The 12,918-nt window shown below is 45.3% G+C and overlaps 1 protein-coding gene across 3 annotated transcripts; it reads right to left on the bottom strand.

The window, feature by feature from the left end:
- Nucleotides 1-2,165: 2,165 nt before the first annotated feature.
- On the bottom strand, nucleotides 2,166-10,896 carry Slc38a5 (solute carrier family 38 member 5). 3 transcript variants are annotated; one of them, XM_055607926.1, is made up of 16 exons: nucleotides 10,853-10,896; nucleotides 10,241-10,297; nucleotides 10,080-10,155; nucleotides 9,465-9,580; nucleotides 9,290-9,363; nucleotides 8,550-8,642; nucleotides 8,359-8,437; nucleotides 6,264-6,346; nucleotides 5,824-5,882; nucleotides 5,597-5,725; nucleotides 5,331-5,410; nucleotides 4,608-4,708; nucleotides 4,276-4,391; nucleotides 3,394-3,538; nucleotides 3,201-3,304; nucleotides 2,166-2,598 (listed from the first exon to the last, which is right to left on the bottom strand). In XM_055607926.1, the coding sequence occupies exons 2-16, from the start codon at nucleotides 10,291-10,293 to the stop codon at nucleotides 2,497-2,499; spliced, it is 1,410 nt and encodes a 469-aa protein (XP_055463901.1). In that variant the 5' UTR covers nucleotides 10,294-10,297; nucleotides 10,853-10,896; the 3' UTR covers nucleotides 2,166-2,496. The 3 variants fall into 3 exon arrangements, with proteins under 3 accessions (XP_055463901.1, XP_055463900.1, XP_055463899.1); XM_055607925.1 differs by lacking the exon at nucleotides 10,853-10,896 and adding an exon at nucleotides 10,624-10,709 and having other exon boundaries at nucleotides 10,241-10,294; XM_055607924.1 differs by lacking the exon at nucleotides 10,853-10,896 and adding an exon at nucleotides 10,624-10,709.
- Between the last annotated feature and the right edge of the window lie 2,022 nt (nucleotides 10,897-12,918).

Raw genomic sequence — 12,918 nt, forward strand, 5'->3', positions numbered from 1 at the left:
GCTGAACACACCAAGAGGGCAGGTGCTTGGCCAAAAGGTCACTCAAAACACACTTGGACAACGTGGTAAGAATTAGCTGACAAAGTCATCTTAAGGCAGGGTTTATTTGGGAGAGACACCATTTATCACGGCTTAAAGGCCTGCGATGGGCTGATCACATTGTACCCACAGGAAGCAGAGAAAGAGGAAGATGAATGATAGTGTTCCACTTGCTTTCTCTTATTTCTTTTTATTCAGTCTGGGGCCTCATCTCAGGTGGAGAGTGTGACCCATACTCAGGGTGGGTCTTTCCTCCTCAAGCATATCTGGAAACACTCTCACAGAAAAACCCAGAGGTATGTCCCCTAGACGATTCCAAATCCCATCAAGATGACAAGACCAACCATCACATGGGGGAAATATTATGTATCAGTAGTGGCTTGTGTATGCTTAGAGATTACTGGGGAGGCTCAGGATGTAGCTTTGATAGAGTATTCATATAGCAGGTGTCAAGAATTTGGTTTTATTCTTAGCACAATAATTATTAAAAATATAAATTATCTGGGAAAAGAACTATCACCTAGCACCTGAAAATTTCTTCCCTCTGTATGTAGATGTAATAGCAATACCATTTTCATGTATTAGATAGCCAATAATATGTTTTGTAACTCAAGATTCTTGGCAAAGCTGTGGTGAAATCAGCCCTAAAATATTCATTCTAGCTCCTCCTTACTCCTTACACTTGCTTGGACCTGGCCTGTTATTCCGTGACTTGGGACTTTGTACTTGCTGTTCCCTCTGCTTGGGAGATTCTTTGCTAAAACAACCATGTGGCTTAGTCTTTATAGCCAGTCTGTGATCACAGCTCCCTGTCACCTCCTCAGTAAGGGCTCCTTGTCCTCACACACCACTTCCAAACATCACATATATACTATGTGCTTCAGTGTTCAAAATGATCCTTTATGGAGCTGGAGAGGTGACTCAGGCATGAAGAGCACTTGTGACTCTTGCAGAGGACCTGGGTTTGGTTCCTAGTAATGGCAACTCACAACCATCTGTAACTCCATTCCAGAAAACTCAAGCATAAACATGGCACCAAGCATGAGCATGGCAGACATACAGATATGGGGCACTCATATACAAACAAAACAAAAATAAACTTTTTTTTTTAACTTCAGGCATGGTGGTGTATGCTTTTAACCCCAACACTTGAGACGCAGAGACAGAAGCAGCCGGATCTCTGTGAGTTCCAAGCCAGCCTGCTCTATACAGTGAGTTCCAGGCCAGCAAAAACTACATAATGTGACCCTGTTTTTGTTTTTTTTTTGTTTTGTTTTGTTTTGTTTTGTTTTGTTTTGTTTTTAAGTATTTTTCTTTCCTTCTACTAAGTCAGCATTCAGGTAATTTTTTTTTTCTGGAAAAGGCCAGTGAGTAAATAGAGTGGGCATTGAAGGCCATATGGTCTCCTTAGCAACCCCTTTAGTTCTACACAAACAGCCATGAGCAGTCCACAAACACACATACTAACCATGTTATGACAAGAGCATTTGGATAATGAAATGTGACTTTCTTGCAATTTCCTAGTGTCACAAAAATACTATTCACTTTTTAATATTGATTGGTTGGTTGCTTGGTTGCTTGATTGATTTGAGGTGTGTGCATAAATGTTCATGTATTTACATGTACACATGGCATTCCTGTGGAGATCAGAGGACAACTTACAGGAAATGGTACACTCTTTCCAACTCAAACCCTCTTTGTCAGGCTTAGCAGCAGGTACTTTGACCTACCAAGCTACCTTACTGGTCCAGAAAATACTATGCTTCTTTTGACTTTTTCAATACTTTAGAAATTTACAGGACCTTTTTAGTTCAACGTCCACACAGAAGTTGGAAGCATACCAAATGTAAGCCATTTTTCTCTTGTACTGAAGCACTAAGATCTATTTGATTTATAGCTCTGTCTCTGACACTTGGAACAGTCAGTTATGTTCCCAACCTCACAATAACTGTTGACTAAGTAAATGATTAAGTGATTAGGCTGAGTGCCAAGTTACTGAAGGAATAGAGAAATGAGTGAACAGATAACAGCACAATTCTACTCAGAGCTTCAGTTTTCCTCTGCCTGAACTTGGGCAGGTTTCTTCCAGTAAGTTTTTGAGAAATAACAGAAGACCAAGACGAAGGTTATCATTCTGCATCTTTATTCTTCCCTTTTAGCTCCAAGAGTAACCCTAACAGCTTCATATAGGAAATGAGGACTATGTTGGGCAAAACCCCTTCTAAGGACCTGGCCTCCCCCTCCTCCTCTCATGGGGTTGGCAGTAAAGTAAGACAAACCTAGGGAGAAGGGAAGTGAACTACTCTGCCTCCTCTATTGTACCCCATCTCTGACAGCAATGTTAATAGAGACCAGCCACCTCCATGTCCCAGGCAGGAGGGACTCAGGAAAGTGACTTGGTCTCCCTCAGATACATGCGTGTGAGCCTGGGGACAGGGTGAGGTAGGGCAGGCCAAGTCAGTGTCCAGACATAGGGTTCTGGCCTGTGGCCCAGTTGGCAAACATAAAGCCCAGACTGATGGCCATGAAGAGGACTCCAAGGATTCCAAAACACAGGGCCTGTGGGCAAGAGGAAGAAAGGTGGAGTTGGACAGGAACACTCACCAAAGCATACCAGAGAATTCTCTTGAAGCCCTCCACCCTTTCCAGGGAAAGCCCATCCATTCCTGACCCTTCTCTATTCTCCCTGCCCCTCCTTGAAGTAAGCTTCTCCTCTATCTTTTCAGAACCCTCTGGAAATTAGTTTCTTCCATTACTTTTTTAGAGTGCCTCTGCCTCACTCCCCAGTAGTGCTCCCTCCATCTATCTGAAGAATCTTCTCTATATACCATCCTCCTCCCCATTTTGCAATGATGGAGTCAGAACCTAGAGATTTACCAATGCTAGCAAAGCCCACTGCAGCTGAACCACAAGTTCAGCCCACCAATCCTTTCTGCAGTGTTCCCTCTCTTTCTAGATGTTGTTTCTGTTTTGTCTACTCTAGCCCTTTCTAAAACAATCACCTTTATTCTTCCTCACCATCTACCCCTCTTCCTGAATGTTTTTTTTCTTCTCCCAGCCCCATCTTGATAATGCTTCTTTCATTTCTAGCCATCGCAGAAGAAGTGGTACCTCTTTAGAATGTTACCTCTTTCCCCAGTCCTCCTTCCTGGGATGCTCACCTGGATCTTGGGCCAGGAAAATAAGGTTGCCTCCCCAGAAGGTACAATGCGGAGGTAGAAGACACTAGGAAGGATGAAGATGAGGCTAGGGGCTGAGGTAGACCCTGAAAGACAGAAAGGGAAGCAATCAACCTAAGTTTGAAGCCAAGGCCCATATTAGATAGGACAAGGAGCTGGGGTTGATGATACTGACCAATAAACCCAAAAATATCTCGGATGGTAGGCACACAGATGACAAGGACATTGACCAGAATTAGCAGGATCAGAGCTATGGCCACATGCCGGGGCCAACTGAAGGCCTTGCTGGGAAAGAGCAGCTGCTGTAGAGCGCGGCGGATCTGCAGCCACGGAAGAACAGGACAGGTCATGATTCACCTGCTGTCCTTCGGGACTGTTATACTGTCTCTGCCTCCATCCTGTCCATGATCTTTGATTTCCTATCCCACTACCTATGCCTCTAGTCTTTCCGACCAACTGTCTGTGCCTCTACCTTGACAATCCATGTCTCCTTCTCCTGTATGACTGTCTAGCTCAGCTTCCACCACTACTGAAATCTGTTTTCTCTTCTGTCCATCTCCACCTCTCCATCTATCCTTTTACTATTGTCCAGCCCTGCTTCTTTCACCTTCTGACTGCCTCTACCACCATGTCGCTCTTTTGTTTGTGATTTTTTTTTTTTTTTAGATAGAATCTCCTGTATCCCAGGTTGGCCTTGAACTCAACATGTAGTTTAAATGACCTTGAACTCCTAATCTTCCCACTTCTACCTCCAGAGAGCTAGGATTACAGGAATGCACCACTATGTACTATTTATACAGTGCTTGGGACCTGATTCTGGGTTTCATGTATGTTAGGAAAGCATTCTGAAATCTGAGCTACTTCCCCAGTCCCATGTCTCCCTTTGTCTAACCATCTGTTTTTTCTCTGTTCACCAGGCCCTTTCTTGTGTGTCTGTCCCTGCTTCTTCCATTTATGATGCTTCTATATCCACTTTCTTTCCAAACATCCATCTTTCTTCCCTCTGTTCATCCATCCATATCCCCGCACTCCCCAGGCCCTCCTTGCCCCTACTCACAGGGAAAAGCACAACCGGCACAGTGAGGGTTACTGCAAGCAGCACGGCCAGACGCACACAAAGAATGAGCAGGTCCTCCTGGGTGTACATTTCCAGCATCTCCGCCTTCACAGAGCCTGGGGGATGAGGAGGAGACATGAGATGCATGAACACTGGGCTCACTAACCCAGGAATCAAGACACACATGCATGGCGCTACACTCACGATGCTACTCTCCCTTTGGAAACTGATGGGCCCAAGGTCTTGCAGGAAAAAAGCTCAGAGGCCTTTGCCATAGGCCATGCTCAGTCCCAGCCACAGCTCCACCCAACCTTGGTCCCAGTCACACTCACTGTAGAAGGTGAGGTATCCAAAGGTTGCTGTGAGTCCATACATGACGAACATAGCCCCGATGGACATGTTGGCCACAGCTTGCATCCTGCGCTGGGAAGGCCTGAAGTGCATAGGTCATGGCACTGTCATCCATACCCCTGAATTTATCTCGGGGCTAAGTTTACACTCTCTAGAGTCTCCCTCCTTCTTGTCTGAAAATGTTCAGCTAATACACACTGACTTTCTATCTTTGTCTCCCCTGAGTGATTAACCCCTCTCTGTCCATTTATATCTCCACCCATATGACCATCTTCAACTCTTCCTCCATCTAACCATCTATGCTGCCTCTTTCTGTCTGATCATCCGAAAATCCTGATCCTGCCTCTCCTCTGCCCATCAGTCTCTCTTCAGCCATCTGACCATCCCTGCTTCCTCAACCTCATCTCTGCAGACCACCACCTCTTCCATCTAGTCCTCTGATCTCTGTCTTTAAACTCTGTCCATTCACATTTTGTACTGGACATTAAAAAGGTGGACCACTTCAATCCAATCAGTAAATAGTCACTTCTTTGAGTCCCTGGGTTTCATGGACACTACAAATCCCACCCTTGTCACAACCAGCCATCCTCAAGATACTGTACCAAAGCTGCAATGGAGACTGCCAGACATTATGGCTATTGTCCCCTCTAGCTGACCCATCAAATATACCCCTCCAATCTGCTCACATGTTCCTCTCTACTCACCGGCATAGCTCTGTGTAGATGGGCAGCACCTCAGGGTGGCAGACAAAGGCAAAAGCCATAATAGGCACTGTGTAGGACATCTGGGGAATGTTCCATGATCATGGAGTTAGAAACCCTGAAGTAATGAGGATCCCCTTCTCCCCAGTCCCTTCCAAATAGGGCATGTGACACAGGCCTGGAAGCCCAATACTCCAATCAAAATCAAATGTTGGGACAGGTCAGGAGGGCCCAGTGTGGTACCAGCTGCTACCTGCCTGCCTACCTACCTGGGAGTCAACTGTGAACAGCTTAGCCTCACAGCTGCTATTAAATCCCTGGATGGGAGCTTGTTCACCCTCCACTGCTGTGTCATTGTGGCTCACCTCACAGCCAATCTGGAACTTCTTATAGATGACCTGGGTGTCCCAAGGAAAGGAAAAAGTTCACAGTGAAGGCTTTGCCTCAGTGTCCAAAACTTTACCCCCACCACCATTTCATGTCCTCTCTAACTTACCGAAATGAGGAAAAACAACATGCAGGTCAGAGAGAGGCTGCTTGTGTACCCCAAGTAGCCTGCGGGAGGTGACAACAGAGCCTCAGAAGTCAAGGAACCCAGGATACCAAACACCAAAGCTTTAGTCTGTCCTTCTTCTCATAAGTTTTCATTTCCACCGAGACCAGCTTCCCCTCTATACAAAACTCCTACTAATCTGTTAAAACCCAAATCAAACAAGCCCTCACAACCCCTCAGTGTTCCATAACCCTTAAAAAGTGGAGATTTTCTTTTCCCAGACTGGCAATGTAGCCCAGTGGTTTGGCACTCGCCTAGTCTGAGTGCAGCTCTGGGTTCAGTCTACAGGACCAAAATAAAAATAAAATGAAATGGAGATTTTTCTGCCTAGTGCCTATTCTCTAACCCTGCCACCCAATGCCCCATGCAAGAAGCTTCCTTACCCAGGTGTTTCACGAGAGTCAGGGGAAAGATGATTAACATGCTGACCATGATAATGAGGAGGTTTCCCTTCAAGAACCAGTCCCTAGGTAGACAAAAAGAATCCACACCAGCTGGCTCACAAATGCCTAAGTTTCAGTTCCATGGAATCTGATTTTCACTTCTGGCCTCTGAGAGTACTGTATATATGTGGTGCACATACATACACATAAAAAAATATTTTTAAGCTTAGGGCTAAGGAGAAGACACTATTTATAAAGTGGTTGTTATGCAAACATGAAGAGCTGAGTTTGGAACCCCAGCACTCATGTAATATCCCAGCACTGTGGAGGTAAAGACAGGAAAATTCTGTGGGCTTGCTTACTGGCACACTGTTACAACCTATTGGTGAGCTCTGGGTTCAGTGAGAGACCTTGACTCAAAATTTAAGGTACAGAGAGACAGAAGAGACACCTTACATCAATTTCTGCCCTTTACATACATGTACACTCATGCAAACATGCACAAAAACACACACAGACAATACATACCCACTTTATTGAGTGCCTCCTATGTTCCAGACATCCACATATTCTCTTCATATTACACAGACATAACTGAATAGAATAAATTGTGGTTACACACACAATGGGACTTAGTTATTATTGATATGGCATGGGACTGTTTGTTCACTGTAAAAGCACTTGCCTAGCATATACAAAAGCCCCAGTTTAAATTCCAGTGAGGCAGAGAAAAAAAAAAAAACTTGGATGTAACTAGTCAAATCTGGATGACCTCAGAATTAAACCAATCATTTGATTTAAATGATTTTAAAAAAAAGAGATCCTAATTAAAACTGTCAGACAGGCACATAAAACTACCCCTGAGTTAAACTGACAAACCTACAGATGCACACCAAAGTCCATATGACTAGAATAAGGTCTGGCCCCTAAACATACAAATCTGTAGGTCAAAATAGACAGAGGCACTAGGCAAGGTGGTGCACATAAAGTCTATAGTCCTAGCCTTTATGAAGGCAGGGCAAATTCCAGGCCAGCCTGGGGGAAAGGGTCCTCTCTCAAAAAAGTATACAAAAATCCAGATGTGGTGGTGCATGCCTTTAATTCCAACACTTGGGAGGCAGATCTCTGAGTCGAAGGCTAGCCTGGGGTACATACTGAGTTCCAGGACAGCCAGGGCTATCTAGAGATACCCTATCTCAAAACAACAAAAAGGTACACAGAGGGGAGTGAGGATGTGTGGGTCAGTTTCTGAGCACTTGCCTGGCATGTAAGAAGCCTTGGGTTTGATCCATATATAAAAAATAAAAAAAACACAAATGTGTAGAAGCAGAAACATGTATACAAAAAAAGAAAAGTACTGCTGTGTGCACAAATTAACACACCTCAAATTTCACTGTGTGTATTTAATAAAACTGAGAGGCTGTGCCAGTAATATGAAACTGGAATCTAGCAGTCTGAACATATGCCTGGTTGTAACCACAACTAAGAGAAATTCCACAGTCACAACCCCCTGAGCACACACACACAGCCTGAAAATATCTACCATACAGTAATCGCCAAAGCAAACAAGGAGATGGAGTTGACAGAGCACACATAGTTGACATGACACACAGACCACTAGAGTCAGCAATCACACATTTAGAGCTAGATAGAGTTCAACAGCCTGATGGACCCAGAATCAGCTAAACAGGAAAAACTGTCAGACACATATGGTTGGAATCACTCACAGCATACAGAACCCAGCTGTCATCCATCACATGCCTGACCAAAGAGAATTGGCCAGTCCAGCAGTCACTAAGGCAAGATCTACATCTCCTGGATCTATACTGTCATCACACACATGTGGTCAGCATCAGCACACAGCAGACATACAGAGACAGCTTCCAGCCAGAATCAGACTGAAGAAGTCTCAAAATCAGTACGTGGTCTAACACAGTCTTATGGGGGGTTATGCTCGTGTGTACCATTGATTTCTGTCACACAGAGATCATAGTCTCCGTTAGCTTGCAGCAGACTCCAAACACAGCACCTGGGAGTCGGGCAAGATGATTGCTAGAACTTGCAAGCAGAGTCAAGGTCAGTAGTGTGTACTCACTCCTCAGGGTCCAAGTGCAGGAAGGTGCCAATAACCAGGGGGAGTTCAGATTTGATGATGAACAGGTAACTGGACATAGCTGGTGCAAATAGAGCAGATATAAGCACGGTAGCCCATCTCCAAACCCACCTTTGGAAAAGCCTGCATCACTCTACCCTCTTCCCCCTACTTGACCCTCCCCAAGTCCTCACCCCCAACATTGTGCAGACAGATGATGATGGCCACAACTACTTTCCCGGCAGGTCCAAATGCTCTCTGTCCCAGCTGCTCATAACCGCGGATGCCTGAGAAGGGGGAGGCAGAAATGAATAGCCTGTGAATTTAGCAAAGCTAGGGTACATGGGAGAGTTGTAGTTCAGCTGTGACTGATAGAGGCTGCTTTGAGGGCTACGCAGTTTACGGTAGAATTTGTGAGTCCAGGAGTATCTGAGACTGGGGAGAAGTTAAAGGCTGAAAGTGAAGTGTTGGGGTTTTGGAGACAGACTATGGACTGAGACCATGAAGGGGGAAAATCCTGGAACCATGATTGTTGCAAAGCAGGGGCCTGAGCATTTCAGAGCTGGTTTCCAGGTTAAGAGGACCTGAAGTCTAACAGGTGGGAGTTGGACATAGAATGTGAAAGTCTTGGGGTGAGGAAGGTCTAGTGGCCAGTGAGGTGGATATTGAGAATTGGTGGTCCAGGAGCCCAGATAAAGTCTGAGACCTGGGGTTGAATATGGAATAGGGCATACAGGGAGTTAAGTGTGTAGTCTGGGATGCTGAGTTTGGGATCTGAGGTCAAAGTGCTTAAAGTCAAGTCAGATCTGAGTTGCAATCAGACATCAGGGAAGTTGTCTGGGGCTCACGATCTGAGTTGAGCTCTGGATTGGAATCTAGAGTCTGAGGTCCACAGAGGATGGGATGAAATGGGGATCAAGGCTGGGAATCTCACCTATAACGCTGGCACAGGTCAGCAGGAGGTGAATCGAGTAAGAAGACAAGAGGGCGATACACAGCAGCAGGGCCCTGCAATAGGCGGCACAGCTCAGACTTGGCCAAGGCCTCCCACTTATCCCTCCACACCACTGACCAGCCCCCCCCCCTCCAAAGGCCATCTATAGACTCACAGAAAGAAGATGATTCCAGTGTGGGCCATGGCATAAGCCAGCCCCAGGATGCCACTCCCCATGATGGCGTTGCTGAGGTTGAACACTGACATGCCGAATGATGTCTTCCCCTCAGACTGTTGGCAAGGGGCAAGATCCATTGCACATAGGGAAGGGGAAATAGGACAAGAGACTAGAGCTGGAGCCAGGGAAAGGCAAGAAGGTTAAGGCAATGGGGGGGGGTGGACACCCAGGAGGAGTGATAGGAAGCAAGAAGAAGCTGAAAGAGAGAGTTGGTGGGAGGAGGGAGAGCTTAGAAAAGGGAACTAGGAGAAAGACTGGAGGGAGCGCTGGGAATGTAAGGGGGTTGCTGAAGAGAATCTGGTTAGGAGGCGCAAAGGGGAAAAGGAGAATATTTAGGGAGAACAGTCATTAAGCAGGGGCAATGGGTGGGAAGGGAGAAACTAGACAACAGAGACAGCTAAAGAGCATAATATTTGGGGAAAAAAAGAGTATCTGGAGATGGCAGCACCTAAGGAGCCAATAGCTGGGTCAGGGAGATAGCTAGGCAGGGAGGAGAAGGAGTTGAGATTAGATAGAGGAGGTGAGACCTGCAGGTCCTATGGGCTCACTTACATCCATGAACTGGACAGGTTTCCTCCCAGAAGCAGGGCGACGAGTGAGCCGGAAGCCCTTGCGTTCCTGCCCATAGCTGGAGAGGGTAGGAAAACTGAGGCTTATGAAAAGGTAACCCTGACCTCTTCCCACAAACCTGTCTCCTTGGATCCCCCACTCACCCTGCAGCACCCTCAGAGAGGGCTCCGTTCATCTTTGGATCCTGCATTTCCATCCTGCTGAGAAAGAAATAAAATAGGAAGGTCAAGAGTGGGGCAAGGGACTAGAAGGTGAGGAGAGTTAGAGGAAGGGGAGAGGAGCCCCACAGAGACCAACAGATGAAAAGGCAGAGCAACTGGCCTGAGAGACAAACAGGAACAGAGAGGGATGACCGGCAAAGAAGAAAATGGAGAGTTGAATACAAGCCTGAGAAAAAAAGGTAGGAGAGAGAAAGAGAGATGAAGATCAGGGGAGGAGAAATGAAGACAGCCTCTCAGAGAGAAAAGAAGGCAAGGAGAGATAAATAGAGGGAGGGAGAAACACAGAAAGATACAGAAAGACCCACCCCACAGCACATGAAATGGGCATTTGGCGTGGGAAGTAGATTTTCCTCCCACAGGGCAGACTCCTGTCTCCCACGAGGTGTGCCCTTTTCTCTCCTCTTTCTGTCCCTATCTCCCGCCCCCACCTCCCTCCCGCTGGCTCTTAGCAGGGACACGTGTCACCTGTCTGCCCCACCCCTCCTAGCACCGCCCTGCCCCCAGCTTAGAGACCCCAGCCCCAACTGCTTTTACTACAGTTCTGAAGATCTCTGCCAGAGACAGAAGCTAACTGAAGTGCCCCTCTTCCTGGGGCAGAACTGACCCCGTATGTGAGAGAGTAAAGTAACTAAGTGGTGAAGCGCTTTCAATCCTCAGGAAAAAAAAAAAAAAAAAAAAAAAAAAAAAAAAAAAAAAAAAAAAAAAGACCCAGGGATTCCCCATTAAATTTTCCTTCTAGGTTCTAGAGGAATTTTCTAGGACCCCTAGCAATTCTTAAATGCTCTTCTCTTGGAAGAAATAGTTTAGGAGACACTTCCAGACTTGAAAGGTTTTCTGGGCTTGGGGTGCCTCAGAAACCCCTGTGAGTTTGAACATTTTCTCTTCCTGATAATGAGCTGCCAACAAGTCCCCCTCCCAGATCCTCATTTGTTCATCACAGTGAGAGTCTTTGAAACCCCCATCCAAACTTGAAAACTCTGTCTTTTTTAATTAGCAAATTGTACAAAATAGTGGGTTTCATTATAACATTTCATATATATATGAAATATGCTTTGATGGTTTTCATTCCCCTATTACCATATCCTGCTCTGCTTCCAACTGTTTTCCTTCCTCTACCTCCAAGCCCTCCTTCGGCTTTCATGTATTATCTCTACTGTTTTCCTTTTTACTTTAATTATTATTGTTACATGTATACATACATATATAAATACAACCTGCTGAGTCTATTTGGTGTTGCTTGAATGTATATGTTTTTAGGCCGGGCCACTGGTACTGGGTAACCAATTAGGATGACCTTGAACAAGACTGATTCTCCCTATTTCAGCAGTTATTAACTGCCTATAGCAATTATGACTTCATTTACAAGGAGGGACCTTTTGAGATTTTCCTCATCCATGTCCATTGATGTCATGGTCCAGGGCTTGCATAGGCAACTATACTGTTGAGATTGTATGAGTATAGCTACCTTGTCTTACATAGTCTCTCAGACGATGCTCTGATCCTCCTATTCTTACAACCTTTCTAACCTCTCTTCTATGATGTTCTCCAAGCCTTAGATACAGAGGTTGTGTTGTATGTGTAGCAAATGAGAATGGGCATAACCATGGTCAGTTAGCTGTTCTTCGCATTTTGACCAGTTATGGATTTTTATAATGGTCTCCATCTGCTGGGGAGAGGGGGAAAAGCTTCTTTGTTGATGGATGAGAGCTATACTTATCTGTGGGTATAAGGGTATAAGGGTAACTAGGTTCCATGACCTTCCTTGCCCTGAGTGAGTTGACTAGATTTACAGTGCCAGGCAAGAGTTTTCTCCTGTTGATTGGGTCTTAAGTTGTTGATTACCCCCAAAATAGAAGTGTCACTTTTGCACCTTTAGGGACATCTCTTTGTGCTGCTCATTGTATTTCACAGTCAGCACGAATGGGTAAGACTACTAATTGCCCCCACTGCCCCAGGAAGCTTGCGAAGCACCTTGTGGTACTCTAAGAGCTAGTCCTCAAGGAGGAGGCTTCCAGGTCAGTTCTGGCTCGATTCCTCCAAGTCCTGTGTCCAATGTGTATGGTGTCTTCAGCAGTGGGAACCTATCTTCAAATTCTGGGAGACAACCAAGGACAATGGCAATGAGCCTATATTTATGTTTGGGGAATCTCTTAACCTTCTCTGACCAATGACCTGCAAGGAGGCTTTTTATGTCTAGAACTGAATTTTTTTTTTAGATAGGCTATGGCCCTTCCAAGAAGCCTTATCACCCCTAATGGTATATATTCATTTAAATATGTGTGTATATATACATGTGTGTATATGTGTGTATACATGTAACATATGTATATCACATGTAACTTTAGGTAAACATAAGATAATAATCCCCTATGGCTCTTTCAAACATATTTAGTGTTATTCATCATTCACCTCTACCTCTTTGTCTGTATTGCCCTCCTCCACAATTAAAGACACCCCCTTTTCCCATTTCTCACTTTATAGCACCTATGATCTATTTCCCTCTCTAGAGCTCTTCATCCCCCTTTCATTCCCTCTGCTGGTCCCCTTTCTTTTTTTCTTTCTTTCTTTCTTTCTTTCTTTCTTTCTTTCTTTCTTTCTTT

This window comes from Psammomys obesus, unplaced genomic scaffold (assembly GCF_907164565.1).
Source record: "Psammomys obesus unplaced genomic scaffold, mPsaObe1.curated_primary_1811, whole genome shotgun sequence".
NCBI lineage: Eukaryota > Metazoa > Chordata > Mammalia > Rodentia > Muridae > Psammomys > Psammomys obesus.